The 23,911-nt window shown below is 34.3% G+C and overlaps 2 protein-coding genes across 2 annotated transcripts; one reads left to right on the forward strand and one right to left on the reverse strand.

The window, feature by feature from the left end:
- Positions 1-9,908: 9,908 nt before the first annotated feature.
- LOC123525069 (troponin C, skeletal muscle-like) lies at positions 9,909-15,731 on the forward strand. The gene is made up of 9 exons (XM_045303781.2): positions 9,909-10,058; positions 10,600-10,691; positions 11,978-12,142; positions 12,706-12,776; positions 13,080-13,119; positions 13,439-13,585; positions 14,424-14,582; positions 14,893-14,976; positions 15,233-15,731. The coding sequence occupies exons 2-9, from the start codon at positions 10,679-10,681 to the stop codon at positions 15,277-15,279; spliced, it is 726 nt and encodes a 241-aa protein (XP_045159716.2). The 5' UTR covers positions 9,909-10,058; positions 10,600-10,678; the 3' UTR covers positions 15,280-15,731.
- LOC123525068 (pancreatic triacylglycerol lipase-like) lies at positions 15,365-23,211 on the reverse strand. The gene is made up of 11 exons (XM_045303780.2): positions 23,079-23,211; positions 22,528-22,799; positions 21,911-22,057; positions 21,421-21,529; positions 21,139-21,255; positions 20,733-20,852; positions 20,154-20,269; positions 19,680-19,812; positions 19,061-19,181; positions 18,130-18,324; positions 15,365-15,489 (listed from the first exon to the last, which is right to left on the reverse strand). The coding sequence occupies exons 1-11, from the start codon at positions 23,152-23,154 to the stop codon at positions 15,420-15,422; spliced, it is 1,476 nt and encodes a 491-aa protein (XP_045159715.2). The 5' UTR covers positions 23,155-23,211; the 3' UTR covers positions 15,365-15,419.
- Positions 23,212-23,911: the final 700 nt, after the last annotated feature.

Raw genomic sequence — 23,911 nt, forward strand, 5'->3', positions numbered from 1 at the left:
AAAATCTGTTGTTTTGTGATATACTGCTAAACCTTAATGCTGAGCGCCAAGGAAGCTGCTAGGTACCATTTTTTTTACGTCTTTGGTATGACGCCGCCGAGGATCGAACCCACGACCTCCCACACTCGAAGCGGACGCTCTACCACTAGGCTACCGAGGCGGTTAAATTAACATCGTAGAATTCAATGGAATAAATAGGGAGACTGTAAACATTATACAGCAACCAATCAGTAAAATGTGTGTAAGATTTCCAGTAAAGTAAATGGATTTGTGCTGTGATCCTATGAAGTTTTAATTTAAAACAACTTGTTTCTACTTAAAACAAACTAGAAATACTGATTTTTAGAAATATATTTACGTATTCCAGAACACCCAGCGATAAAAAGTCTTTATTTATTAAACGTTTCGTGTTTATATAAATCATCATGGTTAACCGCTCGACGAGCATTAAACGGACAGTTATTGGTAGTTTCATTATATATCTAATTGATATTTTATTGACGGCCAATGACATCTTTATGTTTTCGAATGATATTTTTAAACGAACAAATGTCAAATGCCACGCTTTTAATGAGATATTTCGGTACGTTGGTTTGGTATATCCTATTGTTATTGAATGGACTCACGAAAGTACAAAAGGAAGATAAATTGTCATTGGATGAAGAACTCGAATGGTATTGCAGCTTTTCGCGAAATAAGTAATATACTAAGAGAATTTCTGTACAGAAAAAAATGTAATTTTACTTGATGATATAAGATTTTATTTACTATTTTGATCGTGTTTTGTCGACAGCAAGACGAAACAAATTTATAGATAAAAGAAAAAAAAGTGAAACAAAAAGAAACAGCAAAACGTTAAAAAGCGGAATCGCTTAGAAAAGTGCATATTTCTTTTCAAATACGAAATCTGTGTCAACAGAATTCAGATAGTGGAGGCCTTCGAGTGGCTCGTCTGACGGACGTGAAATCATGATTCATAAAAAAATGGACGTCAATGGTCGTGTTTGAAGGTTTGCAGAGAAAAAAGTTACAGAAATAACAAAAAAGTAAAATACGTATTCTATGAGGAATATGCTGACTTGTACATTTAACAAAATGTCGAAAAGGAACCAAATAACTTCAAATAAGGCGCATTCCACCTTAATTTATCACGTTTTGGAGTTCAGATGTGCATGAACTGAACCACAAGGGCATTGGGCCAATTGGTTAAATATCCAAGCATCCTACCGGTCACCACGTCAACCGTTTTGTAACGTAGAATATACATATCTCCACCATGTTCATTATATTTTGTGATAAATAATATTATACATTTATAAACATATTCAATTATATATAACATACCAATGTAGTACAATTTGCAACAATTTTAACCCCCAAAAGATAAACAAGAGAGTCATGATGATCCTATCATAGTATCGCTGACCTGTTAAACTTGGCATTGGAATCATCAAGACCAAGTTTCATGAAGATAGGGTCATAAATGTGGCCTCTACAGTGTTAACAAGCTTTACCTTTGATTTGAGTGGGTGACCTAGTTTTTGACCCCACATGATCCAGTTTCGAACTTGGCCTAGTAATCATCAAGGTAAACATTCTGACCAAGTTTCATAAGATAGGGTCATAAATGTGGCCTCTAGGGTGTTAACAAGCTTTTCCTTTGATTTGATCTGGTGACCTAGTTTTTCACCCCATATATGATCCAGTAGGAGTCATCGGGATAAACATTCAGACCAAGTTCCATAAGATAGAGTCATAAATGTGGCCTAGCTTTTCCTTTGATTTGACCTGGTGGCCTTGTTTTTGACCCCGCATGACCCAGTTTCGAACTCGGTCTAAAGATCATCAAGATAAACATTCTGTGGACGTTTGTTTCAAATCAAAGCATAAATGAAACCTCTATGAGGCTGAAAGGGCCAAAATAGAAAACTTTGCCAATTTCAGGGGGGCTGTAACTCTTGAACCCATGATAGAATCTAGCCGGAACCCAGATCTTATTGTGACTTAAGTTGTGTGTAAGTGTGGTTAAAATCGAATGTAAAATGTCACTTCTATCGTGTTCACAAGGTAAAAATTAACAAATTTTGGCTCTTTCAGGGGCCAATCATGGGCCGTTACTACGGAACCTATGATTGGATAAGACGGATTCATCATGGAATCAAAGATCAACAGTTGTTAAACATATTTTGCAAGTTTGTATCAAATCAAACCATAAATGAAGTCTCTATATGGCTACAAAAGCCAAATTAGCAAATTTTGGCCTTTAAAGGGCTATAACTCTAGAACCCATGACGGGATCTGGCCAGTTTTCGAACGAAACTGAGATATTATGCCGATACAAGTTACGCGCAAGTTTGATTAAAATCAATTGCAAAATGCGGTCTTTATCGTGTTCACAAGCTAAAATAGCATTTTTTTTGGCCCTTTAAGGGGCAAAAACTCTGGAATCCAAGATGGGATCTGGCCAGTTTTCGAAAGGAACCGGGATATTATGCTAATATAAGTTGTGTGAAAGTTTGATTAAAATCAATTGCAAAATGTGGTCTCTATCGTGTTCACAAGAAATTGTGAACGGACGGACGATTGGTGATCACAAAAGCTCACCCTGTGAGCTAAACTTAAAAAAATAAACAGCGATACATCGAATAAATTTCTTAAACTGCATACGTCTACATGCTTCGCCAAGAAGTAATATACATTCATTAATACAGAAATGCAAAATATGATAAAATCTAAAAAGTACGAAATGTTTTTGCAGATAAATTTTCCTGCCCACTCAAAAACCAGTATACAAGAAAATAAACAATACGATTTTAATTAATAACGAAATAATTCATCAGTACTTTTAAACAAGGTTTTGTTAAAGGACTAGCGTGTGATTTATCTTGGTAATAATCATTAAGTATCTCGTCTCCTTTAATGGACCATTAATGTTTACAAAACAACTTTACAGTGTAAATTTCTCTGATGAATTATATGACGTTGGAAATTTATATATTCTATTCAGAGATAAATCCAGTTTTTGTATACTTTTATTTTGTATTATTGTCTGAAAAGAAAGTTCGTGGTATTTGTTCAAATTTTGCTGAAAAGGTTGCCATACCAGTGTAGCCATGTACTTAATATAATCTAAGCTATAAAATAGTGAAACATACATATGCAAACCTTTGTACGAATTACCGTAACTTTAAGTAGATCTGATTTTTGTGGTACAACAGAAAGGTTTCTCATCCTATGATAGATTTTAGATTTAGATTTTATTTTATAAACACCAGTAGGTCATCGACCCATGTGGCAAACACATACATATACATATATGGCGACAGTAATGGGTAGTTGATATTATATATATATATATTTATATATTGATTCATAATGATTTTTTAACAATGAAAACAGACAGAGACTAACATCATTATGTAACACCTTTTAATCACATGTTTGACGTCGCGGAAGTGTAATAGAGCCATTATTTAAAAATGATAAAACACTAGTGTAATAAAGCCTTGACGTCGACGTCCTTTATAGTAAAGGAGACGTTAGTCAAATTAACTTGATTATATAGTAAAAGAAAGTAGAATTTTTGATGTTTCAATAGCAAAAGCTAACATGTGATTAAAAGAATATTACATCCGTGACCTTCCACATTGACTCCATCAAACTTCCTGAATAAAATTAACAAAATGCTCGGCAGAGCCTCGCGTTTTATTATCTTATTCAACCCGTTTAACAAATGCAATATGAAAAGACACCCATGCAATATCCTCTATATAACAATATGAACTTTTATTGTTATTAACCTCTATCATCCCACAAATCGGACAGTACTTTATTTATGTTAAATTGCTACAGTAACAGCATGATAATGCAACAATGGTGATATAACAGTATTAAATATATAATGTAAATAAACAAACACAAAAGGGACAGAAATACAACTTTATAACATATGTATATCAGTATCAACCCTTCGGAAACGTTCAATATTGAACATAATACAAAAGACCAAATTATATATAACAGTAATTACTAATAACAGAGAAAACATAAGTTAGTGTTATTGAAATTAATACCAGCTGTGTATTGCCCTTTCATGTATAGAAAGGGGAATGGCTGGAGTACAGTTAGTGCCTTTAATTAGGATTAAACCCGAAATAAGTTATCTAAATATATATTAATCACTTATAATTTAAATATTAAATATACATAAATTATACAATAGATGTACATTATGTTGATATCTTCCGAAACGAAACAAAGACACCAACATAGTTAATAACTCACATAAAAATTCAGATCTTTTATGGGTTACTAGTGCGTGGCGGTAAACTCAACTTAAACACTATTTAACATATAACCGAGCATATAAATCTAATTTTGTTCTCTATATAATAAGTCGTTTCTAATGGAAAATGATTTATTAACATAAGCTGCTAAATTTTTTAATAAACGTTTGTTTTCAGATTTCATTAGCTCTAAAAATTTAAACATGTTTGGGCGTTTCCAAAAGTATGATGGTATAAATTGTTTTCTCAGTTCAGCATACAGTACACACTCTAAAACAAAATGATACTCGTCTTCAAGTTTGTCACAAAATGTACATTTTCTCTCAATTAACGGTGTACTAACTGGTTTGTTCCATCTACCAGTTTCTATACATAATCTGTGAGATGATACACGAAGTTTTGTTAAACTAATTCTAACTTTGGGAATATCAAGCAAGTTTAAATATGGCTGAAAACTAAAATTTGCAATGTGTCTGTAGAAAATTGCTCTACTAGAGTTTAAAAGTCTACCATTCCAGTTTTGAAGAAACTGATCACTGATTCGTTGTTTTACAGTTATAAGAAATAATTCAAAATTTCCAACTGTTTGAAAATACCATACATCATTAAAACCTAGCGAGAATAACAAGTCTCTTAGTAGAGAACACCAGTTTTTCGTATTAGGCCTATCTAACAGATCTTGGTACAACATATTATATATAATTTTTATGTACTTTTTGCTATCTGACTGTAAAATCTTTAGCCAAAATTTAACTATTACATAATATCTATAAGTTTGGAGGGGCATTCTCCCAAGTTCTCCATATATGAAGTCATTCTGTGTGCTTTTTTTTACTGCTAATAAACGTTTACAAAATTGCATATGAACTCTTTCAAGTGCGTTACCGTGATGAAAACCCCAGACTTCACATCCATAATTAAGTATAGGTAAAACTAATTTATCAAATAAATCTAACTTATGTTTAACTGTAATAAAGGTAAACTTACGTAAATATTTTTCTAACTTAAAGATAGCTTTTAGAGACTGACCAGCTAGTGTTTTCTGGGCTTCAGAAAATGATCCACCCGTAGTAAATACAATTCCAAGATATACAAACTTGTTAACTATTTCAAGAACTTGATTTCCATATCTAAATTGTAAACCATTTGGTATTCTTCCACCTTTTCTAAAAATCATGATTTTTGTTTTTGAAGAATTAACTGACAATTTCCATCTTTGACAATAGTCATATAACAGATTTAAGTTTAGCTGTAACTCTTCACTATTGTTTGCAAAGATAACAATATCATCAGCATAGAGGATTAAAAACATTTTAAACATGTAAGTATCTATACCATCCATACCGTTTTCAATATACATATCTTCAATATCATTAACAAACATAGAAAAAAGAAAAGGCGACAAAGATTCACCTTGTCTAACGCCCAGGTGACATTCAAAACTATCACTTAACTGATTCATGTACTTAACTCTTGATTTTACATTGCTATACATTGACTTAATAACATCTAGTATTTTTCCCCTGAGACCTAATTTTATAAGTTTAAACCAAAGATTTTCATGAGTAACACAATCAAATGCCTTACTGAAATCAATAAAAGCACAATGAAATTGCTTACTTTTGTTAATTAAATGGCTTACTAAACCATGTAATACAAAAATATTATCCGCTGTCCCCATCTTAGATCTAAAACCTGACTGCGCTTCTATATATACGCCATACATTTCGGCCCAAGTACAAAGTCTGTTATTTAATAATCTTGTAAACAATTTTCCAAGTGTACTAAGTAAAGTTATACCTCTATAATTATTAACTTCATTTATACTACCTTTTTTGTGTAAAGGGACTACAAATCCTTCAGACCATTCTTCTGGGAAATAACCACATTCGAAAATTTTGTTGAATAGAATTAACAAATACTTTGATAAACACATTCTTACCGTGTATGAAAAATTCATTTAAGTATAAATCTGGTCCACTGGACTTGTTTGTGTTCAATTGTTTAATTGAGTTTAATAGCTCATCTAGTGTGAAAGGTACATTTAACTCTTCAAACATAGTATTAAATTCATTATTTTCGTAGCGTTCAACAAAAAACAAACATCTTCATCTGGACTGAAAAAACGATCGTTTGGATTGTTTACACTTCTGAAATAATTTTCAAACATACTAAGTGTAATATTATTTTCTTTAATACCACAGGAACCTTTTAACAATTTCCAGTATAATTTTGCATTTTTCTCTCTAGCTGAAAGTAACTTTTGGGTTTCACTTCTATCATATTCATATCTAGCTTTACGTAAAGTATTTTTATATTCTGTACGCATATTTACCATATTTTTTCTATTTTGATCAGATTTATCTTGTCTATAAGAATTTAAAGCAGCATAAAATAACCTACGCCTTTCCTCACAATCAGCATTATACCATTTGTTAACATTAGATTTTATATCAACACTAACGTAATTACTACTACCAAGATTATGTTTAAATAAAGGGGAGACTACTCCATCTAATATATCAGACAGTTCTGCAATACAATTGTCTATATCAGTTTTACATGTTGAGGCATTAACACTATTACTAAACATATTTAATTTGCACAAATTTTCATTTTCAGACAATCGATTCTGATAATCATACATTTTATCTCTGTTCCAAACATATTTGAAGGGTACATTTTCATAACTATTATCTGTTTCTACAGTATTTTCAATATGCCTATTAAATATGAAATTGAAATCAACGACACAATGGTCCGATAAAATATTAGGATCTTGCACTTCAAAGTATTCAATGTTTGTGAATAAATTCTGAGAGGCAATTACGTAATCTACAAGACTAGAACCATTTGCGTTAAAAAATGTTTTTCGACCAATAAATTTATCTTTGCTCATTCGGCCGTTAACAATTCTTAACCCAGTTTGTTGCAGAGGTCAAGAAGCATGATACCGTTATTATTTGTGCGCCCACAGTCTTGCGAATAGCGCTTAATTTCAATATCTACAGAATAGTCGTCAGGTAAAACATCACTATTTAAAGAATTATCGTCTGCTACATAGTCAGGTAGATCAGAAGTGTGTGAGTTTAAATCGCCACAAAGTACAAAATTAAAACCATTTTCATACTTTGAGTCAAGTGACACAATAAAATTTAAAAGCCTATCATAAGTATGAGAGTCTAACATAGCTTGCCTACTACTATTTTCTGGTATAACGTAACATAGGCAAAAGAATAAGTCGCTTGTTAAACTAAATAATTGCCCATTTAATTTTACACAGATTATGTCATCTTGGCTTTGAAAAACTAACGTATCATGGGAGACAAATTCGTTACGGATATATATAATAATACCTCCTGAGGGCCTTTTGCTAGTTGCTTTATTTTCTAACCTATTCAGAACAAAATATTCAAAATTATCTACCGCTAAATCCGAAAATTGATCAGTCCATGTTTCGGTCAATAGTACAATATCATGCGAATTAAAAATATACATCAATTCCGATGACAAAAGTTTATTGGTTCTCCTTGTACATAAACCCTGAACATTCAGTAATGCACAACGTAGCTGTATTTGCTCAGCGATGACCTACTGTCCTACATCTTGACTTTTGTGCGGGTCCGCCTTTGACAACGAAGGCTGCTCCGATTGGCTGACCTCTTTCGCATGTCTATTTATAGTACCGGGCAAAACCGGATTATCAATGATACGCGTATTTTTATCTGTCAATACACGCGACCTACTTCTGGATGCACTGCTTGTGTTGCGCTTCTTGTAAGGCCGGGCAGATTCAGACCTTTTTTCTGACCTTGATGTTGTGCGTGCAATATGTGACCGACCTCTAACTGGCGAAAGTGTTTTGGCAGCGTATTCTCACAATTTAAAACCGGAGTTGCTTGTTCTGCAGTGTTGCACGGGAGAGTTTCACTCGAAAGTGTGTCATCAGCATTGCACTGTGGATTTTTGGATGTATCAACTGTATTTTCATTTTGCACAGCATTATTTGCCGAACTAGATACAGGACTATTGTGTACTAAGCTTTGTGGACTGGTCATGGCAGGATTAGGGACAAAAACAGGTATGGGTGGAGCTGGACCATGGACAACTTGGGATATACATGTAGCTGGTATTATTCCAGACATTGTGCTGATTTGTTGCTGGAGTTGCATTGGGCTAAGCGTGGGATTTGCTTGCAGCAATGTAACCGCCATTTCCAATTGTAGGGGACTGAGCATAGGAAAAACTCCTAGTATTTTATTAGCCATGTCTTGTTGTGGACTTAAGGGGATTGTCATGAAAGGGGCAGGAGTTATGTTTTGTGACAAAGTCTGTACAGGGATCTGTTCTGGAGTTTGTGCCATATTCTCAGGCACCGGAAGTGAATTGATGCTTACTTGACTATGCTGCACACCGGGTAAGTCTCTTTGTTGTTGTTTTTTACTTTGAATAACGCTACATACAGTGTCTGACGCTTCATGTCTCTTTTCCATACGCTCCGAAGATTCGGTCCTCCTACCGACATGCACTGGTTGTGAACACATTGTCGGATCGAAACTGATTTTGTCTAGTTCTCCGACTCTACTGGCACTGATATACTTGGACCATTCCGGCAGCTCATCCTGAACTAAACGACCATTATTAATGAGTTTGGCAGGGTATACTATATGTATGTTGGTGTTTCCGGGATTTGCTGTTTTCAATTCCTTGTATTTAGGCCACAGGCGGCTACGGGCCTCTTGAATTTCTCTTGGAAAGTCATAGTCTATTGAGAATCCTGTGTTTTTAAGCATTGGGGCTCTTTCCATGATCATGGGCACATCACAAAAATCTCTGAAATTAACTATAACAGGGCGACGTTGAAACTGTTTAGAACTGTCCACTCTACCTAACCGATGCGCTCGCGTAAGATATATACGCCTTGGGTCTAGGTCAAGATGGTTTGCAAGAAAATCTCTCACTATTTGGAAACAGTTTTCACCTTTGTTCTCAGAAAAACCTCTGAAGATCAAGTTATTTCGCCTTGAGCGAGCTTCCATATCAATTGATTTATATGCGAGCATTTTCATAAAATCTGTTTGTCTATTAGCTACATTTACTACCTGTCCTAGTTTTTCACCAACGCCCTGCAATGTTTGTTGAAAACTCACTAATCCTTTTGTACAATTGATTTGTTCATTTTTTATATCACGGAGTTCATCATACATGAATGTGAGCTTTTGATCTATTGAACTATTTATGAAAACTTGCCTTGAATTGTCCATTTTCTCCATATTTATAGCACAGTCACTTTCCCGCTCTGACAAAATTTCAAATCTATTTTCTGTCGGTATACTAAAGTTCATTTTCACACAGTAATCAATGGATTTTTATGGAGAAATACATCCAGATTGTGAAGAACGTATATATTCCCACGAATTTAAACTATTTATTCACGAAAAAAATGCTTAAACTTAATGATATACTTAACGATATTGCGGTAAATTTTATAAAATAGCCATTCTTTATACATTGTATACCATATCAAATATGAACTGTAATTATTAAATGTCTGAAAATAACCCCATTCTCAAATATTTTCATGCGTACACACGTTTGAGAATAATTAATATTGTATAAACAGGTATTATTTTCTATTCATTTGTTTAGCTGATTGATCAACCTTTGTTTTAGTCAGATTATATTTCAGTAAGCAACAGACATTGCAATAAACACTTTCCCTTTTTAACTTCAGTTTTAATTGTTTTATTTGAAGGAATACGCGAAATTCAGGTAAATATCTTTTAAAATAAATAATTTTAATTTATAAAACTCTTTAAAATGATTTTCGTTTAAAGACTCATAATGCCTTTGTTTAATATGTGGCTGCCACATTTCCGTTATGAACATGAAATACATTAATTTCTTAATAATTGCTATATCTGATAATTACTTTCTTTAACATTTGTCAGAGGTTTGAATATTGCTGAATATTCTTCAATGTTTTATTGAATCTATTGTTTTTGTTACCTCCCTTTATGGCTCTAACTCATGATAACAGTTCATGTGCAATATTAAAATTAGTGCTTTTCGAACTATGTTATTACGCATAACATCTTTTTGGAAAGCTGTTTCATCTGTTTTTAAGATAAAAAATTTAAAGCATTATGGACCTTTAAAACATAGTAAATCGGATTTTTGAAAATTGAAAATGGCCATGCAAAGAATTTATACTTTTATTTGGACAGTACGCGATACGTGTCTGTTTAATAGTTTAATCTTATAATTTTTTTTCTTAACCATAGGAAATTTCATTGTAATGTATCTTTTACAGATTAAGAAGAATAATTCAAGTGCAATGCCTGAGTAAAACCTCTGTTAACAAGAGAAAAACCGATCAGAACTAGTGCAGTATGGACGGTGCAAGTAAGTGTTATCTTGAACATGCCATTTAAAACATTTTCCATCTTCCCTGTTTTCAGTATATTAAGTATTTATTCAGGGTATTAAGTACTTTTTAAAACGTGTTATTTTCGGTTACATAAATGGGTATTTTTATGTGCGTATAGGATGCTTATACTTCCACTTAACATTCCCTTTAACACAGGGCAAGTCAAAAACGTTTTGTGATAAAATGTTATTTATCAAAATCATTTCAAATTGGCATTATGTTCTTGTCCGAAGGTGGTCATACTGACCCAAGGCCGAAGACCGTGGTGCATACGACAAGTAAACAATAATAAGGCTGATATCATATGACTTCATTTTGGATAATTTCATTATTTAATTTCGTAAGCACCCCGATTACCACCATCAGTGTTACTAGTTAGAATGTTTGGACCCAATGTTGAGCCTGTTTCCCCGCATTTACGCTTTTTTTCATATTGGTCCTTATTCTCATATAAGCACATTTTGGATTCATAAAATATGCTCAATATAACTAACTGCATAGTTGAATACGGTATTTATACGGCTATACTTTATGTGATATTGTACATTTTGCTTGTAATTGGTCTTTCCCCTACTTATGATCAGTTCAGAGTTCAAATACACAAAGCTTATATCCAAGTAATTGATCGACATTCGTTTCGTGGAAACAAAGCTTAATGCAACAATATTTTGTGTTACGATGGTCTCTCGCTGGTCTACGTTCCGGACCCATTGTTTATCTTTGGGTATATAACTCTTGATTTTCTGCTTTGTTTAGCTAACACCTAAATTTAGTCATGTAAGAAAGTATCATGTTGTGCTTTGAGCTTAATTTCAATTAGTTCATTAATTGCCTTTTTGTAATTTGTCAAAGATATATAATGGAATTAAAACAATGTAATGCCGTATAGTATCTCTATCGAGACTGTTTTACATCATAGTCCCAAGTAAACAACACGAGTCTTATGTTGGCGATTTGATTGATCTTATATTAACTTATATGAGTTATATGAGGAATTTGCACTGACTACATCTCACATATTATGTTTTTGTTATATCATGGTCGCACAAGTGACAATACGTTCTTGTAAACCAAAGTTGAATCCAAGTGCAGTCCACAGTTTACTCCGCTTTGTCATTCAATCAGTTAAAAATGTGGGAAAACATTTTTTTCATCATATGCTCTTTAGTTTACAGAGGACAGGTCTTGCATGTCATTGTTATGATACGTTCTTTTCATATTCTTATTACGACTGATAATCATTTCAATGGTTTCACTGCAGACGGTATAGATGTTGAGCGCGTGGTCGGTAGCATGATGTGGACTGATATGGAAGTGGACGATAATGGCAAAGTGTCAGTAAATGAGTTCGGCAGATATTTAAGACAACACGGAGTAGATGTTTCAAATTTTGCCATATTGAGGATTGTCTCTGATGGGCAAACACGTACGTCTGACTTGTCAGTATTAAACAATTTAAGGGTATCACGTTCAGATAAACAATAGAAACTGTATAAAGAACAGAATGTAAGTTCCATTTTGACTTGTATTAATCAGCCAGCCGATAGAGCGACACAAGAACAAAAAATCAGTTTGGGAAGTAAGCCTACTTGCTTCTTAAGGTAAGAGGTTGTTTAATACAGGTGGACGTTAAGGGTCGACTATGTTTTAACACCAAGCGATGCCTCTTCTTTCACGTCCTTAGCTGAATTCAAGCATATACAGATATTGCAATAAAACTCAATAAAATGTTTATAAATACGATATGTATGATTTGCTATTTCCTTTTAATTTATTTTGAGCGTATTGTTCGTGAATATTACTTTCAAGAGAAAAAAATATCAGAATAATTTACAACGTGATATGTAACACGGTAACTATGCAAAAAACATAATCAGCATTTACTACAGAAATATCTTTCTTTCACAGACTACAATATATGCTTTGGATTTATGTTGTATTTTCAGCAATATTAACGTTATATATTTGACGTTGTTTTTCTTATTTTAGCTCAGACAAATATGGACCACGAAATGTTTGTCAACGCTAAAGAAAAACTCGTTTTAGAACATTCAAATCAGGTAAATGGTATCATTAGTACAAATTAAAAGTACTTACTTTCCCTTAAAAAATATGTAGTCAAAATGTGCTAAAACGTATTTCTTTCTTTTTGACCTCTTCTTCAAATAGTTTCATTGTGTTAAAAAATCTACATGAATAGTTTTGAAACTCTAATTGCTTTCATAACTATATTTACACAATTGTCTTCATAATTGAAGTCAAAACTTGCATTGTTATTTTATAGATTGTTATTAGATAAGTCATAAAACATTTCAGTTTTACAGATATATTATGTAAGTTTGTATGTATGTTTTTTTTTTCAGACTGAACTTACGCCTGAAGAGAAACTAAGAAAATATAAAGGTAAAGATTCATTTTTGTATATATATATTGTGAGTCTGTATCTATGAATGTTTTAGATTGAACTTACGTCTAAAGCAAAACTTGGGAATTATGAAGGTAAAGTAGTTAGTTTAGTACGTTGGCATGATTTGGCAAGCATTAATCTGCCTATGCTTAATATACCGACTGTATTAGAAATTACAAATATTAATTAAAGGTTTAGATAAAAGGGATGGGAAGACGTCAAGGACTATTTACGCCATAGCCGATTTATGCACATTCGTTAAAATTTCACTGTTTGTAAAGTATATTACAGTGCATACACTGTCTGTTTTTACAGCTAACTACCTTGATCTGTGGAGAGAACATTCGAGATCAAGGAATGAAACGGGCGAGATACCAGTATCGCAACTTCCGCATATAGTATTTGCAGAATGTAACCCAACAAGAGAACTCTTAGATGCTCTGATTGCGGTAAAACAAGACGGTAAGTAATATATCTTAGCTCCCACCAACAGTAATATATTCATATTTATTCAACCTTCATGCACAATAAAGGGAAGAATCGAGGGAACTTATAAATTTTGCTTCATTAGGTTAGTAACGAAATGGATATAAGTTAGACTTCTTTTTTGACTTTTTTTCCGAAACGGCACCGTCTTGTTTTTGAAAAATAACTACAAATGACATATTTTTACACGAGTTTTATAAGGTTCGTAAAACCTTCACGTTTATGTGTTTGTGCTTATCATAATAAATTTAATATCTGAATCGCTCAAGGCAGCGGCTATTGACTCCTTCTTAGTGTTTGTGCAGCATTTAAGCTTTATACTCTATAATCAAGGAATATTTCAACTCGGAAGAAAGGGTTACTGAATTCAGATTATCGAGGAAACGGCTTTCTATCGTCTGAATCAAAAGACATTATGGCTTGTATAAATTTAACGCAGGCTAACGTTTTCTTGATAAGGACAAGTATCTCCCGTGCAAATGAACTTCGGTTAAATGAAACTTTACTTGGCGGTCAAATTTCTCGCAAATTAATTACGTTTTACGCTGCATATGTCAAGTACAAACATAAACTTAGTCTTATTATTCTTGTTTCATTTTATTATTTTAAGGACTCCAATACTGTGTATTGACAATCACCATTAGCGGCGAATTAATTTGCAAACTATTGTTTAAGACAGGCACGTACCAATATTGTGGGTAAATTTAGGACATTAGGATACTATCTTTACAAATTTGAATTAAGAATACTTATCTTAATCTATTTTCTTCGGCTCGCCTATTAAATTTCAGTTTCATTTCATAATTATTTATAGGTAGTGAGAGTATAAATTTTGAGGAGTTCTGTGAAATGCTAGAGAATCTACCTCAATCAGGAATGATAGATGAGAACAGGTTACTAAAGGCCTTTCAAACAGAAGATATTGACGGTAGCGGCTACATCAGCAGGTCGCAACTCTATTCCTTGCTTATAGGTAAATGCGTTCAATTTTGTATGTTATAAAAATGCACCGAGACAATCTACATGTCTGCACGTGTGCAATATATTAAATCTAAAGTATAAACCTCGTGTTTGAATAAGCATAATGATAATAGCATTTCTTAAAACCTTGTCTGATGGATGGCTTATACCTTTGCATAATGATGTCTAAGCTATACAAAATATAGCTGCGTAGTGCTTTCAAAGTTACCGCTCTTGAAACGTTTTGTCCCGTCAGTTTCGACAGTTGCGTTGCAGATATGTCAGGTTTACGTAATTTACTCTTACATATTTGTTTAAAACAGAAAATGGAAACGATCCATTAAAGAAAGAGGAAGTCGATGAAATGATGGAAGACTGCGGGTCCGGCGACAGGTTCAAATATACAGGTTAAATATCTTCATATATCAAATTTCATTCAATATAATTATCCTGTCCCGCGGGCATGAACATGTTACTTTTATGTATATATTCCTACCATCTGTATGACGTTACTGATTATATATAACTAGATGTTTCACAGATATTGATCTGTTATATAAACTAAATCTGTATAGTAAATGTAAGCACTATTCAATTTTAGTTCATTTTAGCACAAGTTTCCGAAAATAAAAGCAAATTATCAAGATAACGTTTACATTTCAGACTGGGTCCAAAGGGTTATCACCATAAAAAGCCTTTCAGAAAAGTGAAACATTATTTGAGGGAGAGAAAGATATTTGGTCGGCCAATATTCACAGCACAGAGGAGATCGTATGGACAACAAACTCTAGCAAATCTGCTTTACCGGTGAAATGTAGACATTTAATCAACAAATATCAAAACACACGTTTTAACAAGAGTCTTGAAAGGTTCTTGTGACTGAGTTCTGCACTCCAGCATTGAAACCACAAAACCGCTTCCTGAAAAAGTAATTAAAAAATAAATCATGAATATATGTTAATGTTAAGAAGATTATAAATCTCTTTTAAAATACGTCTTATGAACAATTACCATCAAAGAAATAAAGACACTTTGTTTTTAACGGTACCAGTGTATTTATAAAGATAAAGGTGACGACCTCTATAGAACAAAGATATTTAATCTTTCCAGTGAGGCTGCATTGTGTTTACTTGAAAACTTGCAAGAAAGTTGAAAAAAACTACTAAGATTCTACTTATATTTCTGCAAAGTTTATAGGGAAAGTACAACTATCTATCGTAGGCATGGCAGTAGATGTGAAATGACCAACCATGCAGTAATATTATTACATTTCATTACTTGACTCCTTATATAAATGGCCGGTCCAAAGTTTGTGCTATATGACAGGCTTATATTTAACACATCATTACCTGTCCAATAAGTCAAACACTTCATACTAAAACTGGGAAAACTAATTTCTGATGTCATGTAATCAAACACTTCTTGAACGGCTTGTTTTTTCGCAGTTTTGACTATTGACCAGTATTTTGTTTTTAATTTTCCTTTAATCCTCTTCGTGCTGGGGATCACATAAGGCCTTTACCGAGGAAAGCCATCTCTGTCTGTTGTACCTGATCCTAGGCCCATCCACGGTATTTCATCTCCTTTTCAACTGATCGTCTCTAGGTCTCCTTTGGTCGCCTTCTGTTTCTTTTACCTGCTGGTGTTCATCGCATGGCGACCTTCTGAATTGCTGATGTTTCCATTCTGTTGACATGGCCAATCCAGGTCCATCTTCTTTCTTTAATCAACTCGGAAATTGTTGATGTTGCTGTTCTATGATATAGATCATTGTTGTTTATAGTGTTGGGCCGAAAGATCTGTAGGATTCTCCGCAGGCATCTTGTCTGGAATACATCCAGTTTCTGTGTGATGTTCTTGGTCACTTTCCAGGACTCAGAACCATATAGGAGGACTCCAATAATGTTGCTCTTGAAAATCCTGATTTTGGTCTTGGTGCTGATTCTGGTTGATCTCCAGATGTTCCTTAATTTTGCGAAGGTTGTTCGGGCTTTTGCAATTCCGCACTCCACATCAGTGGTAGAATCTCCATTGGCCGTGATCTTGCTGCCGGGATAGACACATTCTTCTACTTCTTCTATTTTGGTGTTATTTATAGTGACATCTCGCTGTATCCTTGTGTTGATCTTCATTAGTTTTGTCTTTCCTATGTTGATGTTTAGGCCTATCTGTCTGCCGTACTCCACTAAACCCTCCGTTTTGCGCTCTGGATATCCTCGTGTCGTTGAGCGAGTAGCGCAATGTCGTCTGCAAAGTCAATGTCTTCTAGTGACTCTTGGAACATCCTGGATATTCCTCTACTGTTTTGCTGGATTGTTTGTTTCATCAGCCAGTCAATACAAATGGTAAAGAGCAAAGGTGAGAGTAAACATCCCTGTCTCACTCCTGTCCTGACTGAGAAGCTGTCAGACAAATCCGTTTCACAGATCATCTTTTCTTGGAAGTCTGTTAAGAGCATCTTGATGACATTGATGATCTTGTCTGGTATGCCATAGTGTACAAGGATCTAGGTCGGTTTATGCTATCAAATTCTTTGGAAAATCAGTGAAATTTGCATACAGTGTGGTATTTCAGTCGTTGCTCTGCTCTATAATCTGTCTTAAGGTAAAGATCTGATCAGCACATGACCTTCCTTTCCTAAATCCAGCTTGCTGTTGTCGCAAGTGTGGGTCTACAACTGCAGACATTCTATTCAAGATGACTCTGCTGAGCACTTTGCTTGTTACTGAGAACAGCATAATGCCTCTCCAGTTGTTGGTGTCTGTCAAATTTTCTTTCTTTGGCAGCTTCACAATAAGACCAATCTTCCACTGACCATGTGCTGTTTCTGTCTCCCAGATGTTTTCGAGGATGTCTTTAAGGACTTTGGGTGTTACCATTTCTTCGGCTTTCAGCACCTCTGCATGCACTTGATCAACTCCTGGTGCTTTTCCAGTTTTGAAAGATTTTATGGCATATTTCACTTCCTCTACTGTTGGGGGTTCCGTGCTAATATCTAAATAATTCGTCGGTGGGGTGATTTCCGCCTCTACTGATGGCTCCTCTCTGTTGAGTATCCTCTCAAAGTGGTCTTTCAAACACGTTCTTTCCTCTTCTGTGCTGAAAGCCAATTTTCCATCTTGTTTCTTCACTGGTGCGTCTGTGTTTCTGAAGCCTACACTGGGAGTTTTTGAGACACGAAATAAGGTTCCCATGTCTTGTTTGCTTCTTCTGCGTCAGATGCTAACTTGTCTATGCAGGCCCTTTTGTCCTTCTGTGCACTCTTCTTTATGTTCTTATCTTGTCTGGAGTAGGTATCTTTTAGCTGGTTTTTCAGGCGTTGTGATTTGGCAGTGAAAAGTGTTCTCTTTGTCTCTCGTCGTTTATCAATCCTTTCTAATGTTCCAGCTGATATCCACTCTTCCGTTTTTCTCCTTCTTAACCCTAATGTTTTCTTTCCTGCATCCACTAGAGCTGTACTGACAAGCAAGCCATTCAATAAATGCTTAACATATAACACTCACACAAAGAAATGATTTGTTAATTCTCTGTAACCAAATATTACACTAACAGTAACCTACTTTTTATTGGTTTCACCGTTAACAATATCTACGGTGTCTATTTGGATTGCGTGAGTGGACAGTAAGCTCCACGTGAGAGGGTTGTACCAGTGTGAATCGAGCTCCCATCTGAAGGTCATCTGTGAGAGATCTCCAATGTCATGTGTAGATGTTACCATAAATCCGTACGTATGTCCGGGCTGAACCTCCAGGACACTGAAAAATATACAATATAGTTATTTTAACGAAAAATCCTTCTATATCCCTCGGCAGTTGACTGGAAATACATACATATTATTCAATATTTTACATAAATAATTTGACACAATATACATAGTGTTGATAACTAAATTCGTTAAGTTGTTTAACTATTATCTTGCGTAAACATCGTGCCTAAAATAGTCTTAGCTTTAAATCCCAAAACTAGAACTGAAATGTTTAGTCCATTATTGTAACTGAGGACCGCACGCTACTTTTCAAGGAGTTGAAATCTAGTAACAGTAGTGTATCATTAACGGTTCCATGTACATCGCCGTATAAATGCATTTGCGGATGCCTCTGTGTAGTATTTTGGTACTTGTAAAATATGTATAAATGTTCCGCTCAACCCTGGGCTAGAGGGCATGGACGGTTGCAGGCATTTCTACTACAATCCACGAACAGGCTGTCTGTAACATTTTCATATTTGTCGTGTTGGGCATTACGTGGAGTTCTCACTTTTCTATTTTGTAAAGTTTCACATCTATATACGCTGATTTTCCGAGTCATCCTCATGTATTAATTGTTGAAAAGGTACATGAAAATGATAAGTCAAGCAAGAGAACTGGTTACAAATCTTCCATACTCACACACGCATGGACGTAGTATTAATCATCAGAACATAAATCATAAACTGTGTGAGAATGACAATGTAGCATCTTTGTAGTATGAAATATAAACTGCTTTTTCTTACTCTGTATTCAGCTGGTGCTCCCCAAGTTGCCCATTGCTGCCAATGAGATTCATATAAAGTGTTCCCTTTTCTGACTTACTTCCCAGTTGTCCAAATTGTACGTCAATTTGATAGTGATATCCTGTAAATTAATAATCACAAATTAAGCTACAAAGAGCCACGTATATGTTGGGATGAATCATAGATAATGTAATACACTCTCACTATTTATTGTAATTTGAAGGTATGCAATACATTAATGTAACTTGCTATGTTCAGTTAGATCCATTATAAAGTTCACTTTTGAACACTTCAATCGAGGTAAAACATCTTAAAATTTTGAGGCAGAAACCAAATCTCATAGACATCTCCGGAGCTATGAAATATACACGCGAAACATCGTTCAAATGTTATCCACATGGACGGTGAACTGAAAGATGTCTTCACGTTATTTTGACGAGTTGCTTGTTGGATATTTCAAGATGGGCAAATTTCATAATGGCTCTCATTACCGCCAATTACCGCGGAACGTTCAGATATTCTTTTCGCCATTGTTACAAGAAATGCATGTTTGAAATTGTTGATATGATGAAGTGGCTATAGTCTAAAATCTAAATTGAGAAAATAGTGTATGTCTTACTACAGTAAGGAGCCACTTTCCCTGTGTCTAGGAAATATTTCACGTGCGTTTTTCCTGCAGGAGGTTTTGTTTTATCAGCATGAAAGCCCATGTATCCGCAATTTCCACCGCTACATGGCAGGCATAAACCACGCTAAACATAAAATCATAGTTCCGTCATTTATTACACAAAACAGTCTTTGACGACGCATAGTCCTGCTTTCCTTCAAATGAACTGCACTCGGTCAGTCTTTTCATTCTAATCCGTTTTAAAGAGTGTACGCGTAATTTGTAATTAACGCAAATCTTAAGATACAGGATTAGACGATAAGGTAATAGATTGCATAATCAAAGGCATACCTATTACACCGTTCGAGTTTGATTTTTATCATCAGTTATCATACTTTGCTTTATATATGTCGTCCTTTGGCTAAAAGTTTCTATAATAGAGTAGATATCTATCGATGGAGTTAGGTAGAAAAGAAGGATACACACCTCAAAGTCAGCATAGCTGTTACATTTATACCCATTAAAAGGACATCTGCTGTTGATAGATTCCGTAAAGTAATGATGCGCCCTTAGATGGCTACATGCAACAATCTGCTTACCACCTATATCAAATCAATAACATCACACTGAAGAAAGTTCGTAATATTATGTATTAATACTACCTCAGAATAGATCGAGATCGGTCTGAAACTTGGAATGTGTATGTGCACGTAGAAAGTGATAGTATCAAATAATATCAATTATCAAAGTCATTATTAGAAGTTTCCTTTTTCGTAAATGTCTCATAATAGAGGATAAACTATGATACTATCTTCATTTTGTATGTCATGATTTCAGCTAGAAAAATAAGTGTGTCTGAAACCCTTTCTGTATTTTTTCCAAGTAATCAAATCGACCAATAAATAAAACTCCTACTAGTCATACTCAGGATTCGAACCTACATCGATCTGGCGACTGATCCCAATAACAAAACATTTGATATCATTCTACCACGAGATAGTTTGTCCAGTCAAAGTACCATCAAATTTAAACCAAGAACTTCTTATGTTAATAAGATAGACCGACCTTCGTATATATCTCCCTCTGTAAGTAGCTTGGTTACAGGATTTGCATCACAACCTGGTTGGTTGAGTCCTTCGTTGGGGTAATAGTCAACATGACCGCATGGTTGTCTCATACCGTATCCTAGCAATTAAATAAGTGATAAACCAATTATCCGTCACTATGTTGCACCTAATGTTTACACTGGTTAAAAGGCATAAAGTTCAGTTAATTGTCCACTCCGAAAATCGTTCGGTCAATTAAAGTACAGCTCAACATTCGTGAGGCCTACTGCATGTACTGTACAAGCAAATAAATATTATTTCACGAAGCAATGGAATGTATAATATTAAAAGAAGACATAATATTCTAATAGTATCTAAATGTTAGTTAAAACTGCTCAAATATTGCAGTAAATAAATGATCTTACCAAGCGTCAGGATGCTTGCTCCGTTTGTATGCATTATATCTACGAACTTTGCATCAGAAGGGTCGAGTCTCACTGTTGTGTCCGTATACTGGAAATACGGATCCGCAGGATCCAGCCCTATTTTTATCAAATAAGTAAATTATATATAGAAAATATTACATAGAATGATTGTTTATAAACCACTTACATCTTCTTTAAAGAAATATGAAGCCGTATAAATTGATAAATCAGTCCATTATGCATTTTGACGCCCAACTGTTATTTAATAAGAAGCATAGAGACCTGAGATGCGTCCAAGATTTTGAGTTCTTTCACCGGCATATCCGCAAATGTGTGCTCCTAAACTGTGTCCAATCAGGTGAAAGTCCTCCGCTCTAGCTGAAGTCTTATCCTAGAAAATGAAAGAATAATTGCAAAATTACGAGAATATCATGAAAAGCGTTCCAAGTGTATAAAGGTTGACAATGGCGAAAAGAATGTTTGATTAACATATCCTGCAATGATGAAATAAAACTAGATTCACCAATGACTGTATGTGCATATATTTATACTAGTAGTGCTGTATAGGCGACATTGTCTTTGAGTGTCTTTTTTTCCAGTTAGACTTGGCTTAGAAATGGCTCACAGATGTCTTAAAATAGCATTTTATCAATTGTAGACGAAGTAAAATATTAATGTTTAGTTCCTGGTTTGCAAGTTCGAAACATGGTAAATGACCATACCAAAGAAAAGGCTTTATTCTCTCTATATAAAATAAGTAAGTAAAGTGTACCATTAGGACTCTGATAAGTTTAGCTAGCTCTGCGCCCACAACTCTAGTATTTGCAGTTGCCTGTGTGTAAGGCGGTTTAGAACCGCCACCCCAGTCAAGAAGAATCACATTGTAGTCGTCGAACTTCAGTAACTCGTCTTTCATTTGCTAAAATCATTTATTAAACTAGAATCGATGTATTCAAATATGTTAATACAGCAATTTATAAGATCAAATGATTTTATTTCAAATGTAGAATACAGTTCAATTAAACATGCTTGACTGATTTGTGTTTTAGTTACACCGGCATAGTTGTGGATTTATAATTCCCTAATTTATAACAAATGTGGCCCTTTGTAGTATTAATTGCGGAGGAAGGCATTTATTGCTGCTCCGAATTATTTTAGATACGGGCGGTGACCTTGATGGAACCACCAACATTTCGGATAACCTACTCACAAGAAACCCATGCACATGAACTGGGTACATTGAAACAGAATATCAATTTTGCAACTGTCGTTAAATCAAATAGATACTCAGATTATTACAATAGACATCATAGATATTATTTGATCAAGCAATTATAAAGTTATATATATAGTGGTTTACTCAACATGAGGATACAATAGGACTTTTACCATCATCCAGTCTGCAAATCCATTTTCGATGAAGCCGTGACTAATGACTTTTGTTTTTCTCGAGGACTGAAAGTTCGAGGTTTGGATGCTGTCAAAATTGTTGGCATTGAGAAGTTGGTAGGCTTTATTCTGTGAGTTCTCTTGGGTAAATAGCAAGAAGCGGGCATTGATAGAAGCCGGAGACTGTGGACTAAGGTTTACAGGTCTGTATAAGCTAGTAAAAGCGCCTCCTGTGCTGAAACAACCTAGATCACCGTAACACACAGTGGAACCTTAAAAGGAAGAATAGACATGAATTCTCAATCTTATTATCATACTCATCACTTGTCGATGTTGTTTATTTACTGTTAAAACATGTTTGCAAATTATAGCACGTCTTTGTTTTTAGCTCAAGGAGTACTTGCATTGTAGCTGTACAGAAAAACATAAAAGCTGTTGAAAAACTAGTCTAAACGCTAAGTCGTAATATTCTGTTGAAACACTCTCTATATAAAGATTAATAGATTAATAGTTACACAATTCTTTGAAGTATATATAACTTGTATACATACGTTTTTCTTTGTCTTCAGCCAGAGTGGCTGAGAAGAGAAACGAAACATACAAAACAAAAAGTAATTTTTGTTTCATAGTCCTTACTGCTTGTCTTTGGTCCACAGTCAAAGTCAGAGGAATGTTAGTTTTAGGACAAGTTCATACTTCACCTACAGATAAACTTATTTGACCTTTTATGGAATACATCTCGTTTTGTCACGACCGCAGACAACATTTCGAATCTATACATTATCTTCTGTCACTTCCCCATTTTGAACATTTTATTGAGTAAACATTGGCGTAATATATGATATCTATGTAAAAAGCATTTAGTTAGGCAATAGACATTTGATTTTAAACAGCAGAAATTTACTTGTACTTAATTACATACTCAGCTAGAATATTATTATTTCTACGATTCTTTTTAAAATACTACACAAATATTTTATATGTTTTGAAAATGATGATATCTGAACTTTATTTATTTAATAAAAGTATAGTCACATATGTTTATAACATGAATTTTATTTATGAGGCATATTGTACAAAATCTTAGTGTAAGGAATTTATTTCCAAAAACACGTTCAACAGACACATATTAAAAATAAATAAGAAAATCGTTTGGAAGCACACAATGCAACGTTTCATCGAGTGTGTTCATAAGAGGTAATAAAATGAGCTATACTTCTAACGCCATCTAGCACATAACATGCTTAATGTGGTGCCTGTTATACTTGGAACGGATTATATAAACCTAAAAGTACGAGAAAATATAACAAAAGATAATAGGTAAGGGTAGATTTCTCGGAAGCACAGAGCACCACAGACACATCCTCAGAGCCACGCATTTGCA

Source organism: Mercenaria mercenaria, chromosome 3 (genome assembly GCF_021730395.1).
Source record: "Mercenaria mercenaria strain notata chromosome 3, MADL_Memer_1, whole genome shotgun sequence".
NCBI classification, from domain to species: Eukaryota; Metazoa; Mollusca; class Bivalvia; order Venerida; family Veneridae; genus Mercenaria; species Mercenaria mercenaria.

Bases quoted from the DNA above. Each gene is read 5' to 3' on its own strand.
- LOC123525069 (XM_045303781.2), top strand. The intron at 12,143-12,705 runs GTACGTCTGACT...TTCTTATTTTAG, and splicing joins TGTCTCTGATGGGCAAACAC to CTCAGACAAATATGGACCAC. The intron at 14,583-14,892 runs GTAAATGCGTTC...TGTTTAAAACAG, and splicing joins ACTCTATTCCTTGCTTATAG to AAAATGGAAACGATCCATTA.
- LOC123525068 (XM_045303780.2), bottom strand. From the start codon at position 23,154: ATGAAACAAAAATTACTTTTTGTTTTGTATGTTTCGTTTCTCTTCTCA. The intron at 22,058-22,527 runs GTAAAAGTCCTA...AAATGATTTTAG, and splicing joins GATTTGCAGACTGGATGATG to CAAATGAAAGACGAGTTACT. The intron at 19,182-19,679 runs GTAAGACATACA...ATTAATTTACAG, and splicing joins GAAAGTGGCTCCTTACTGTA to GATATCACTATCAAATTGAC.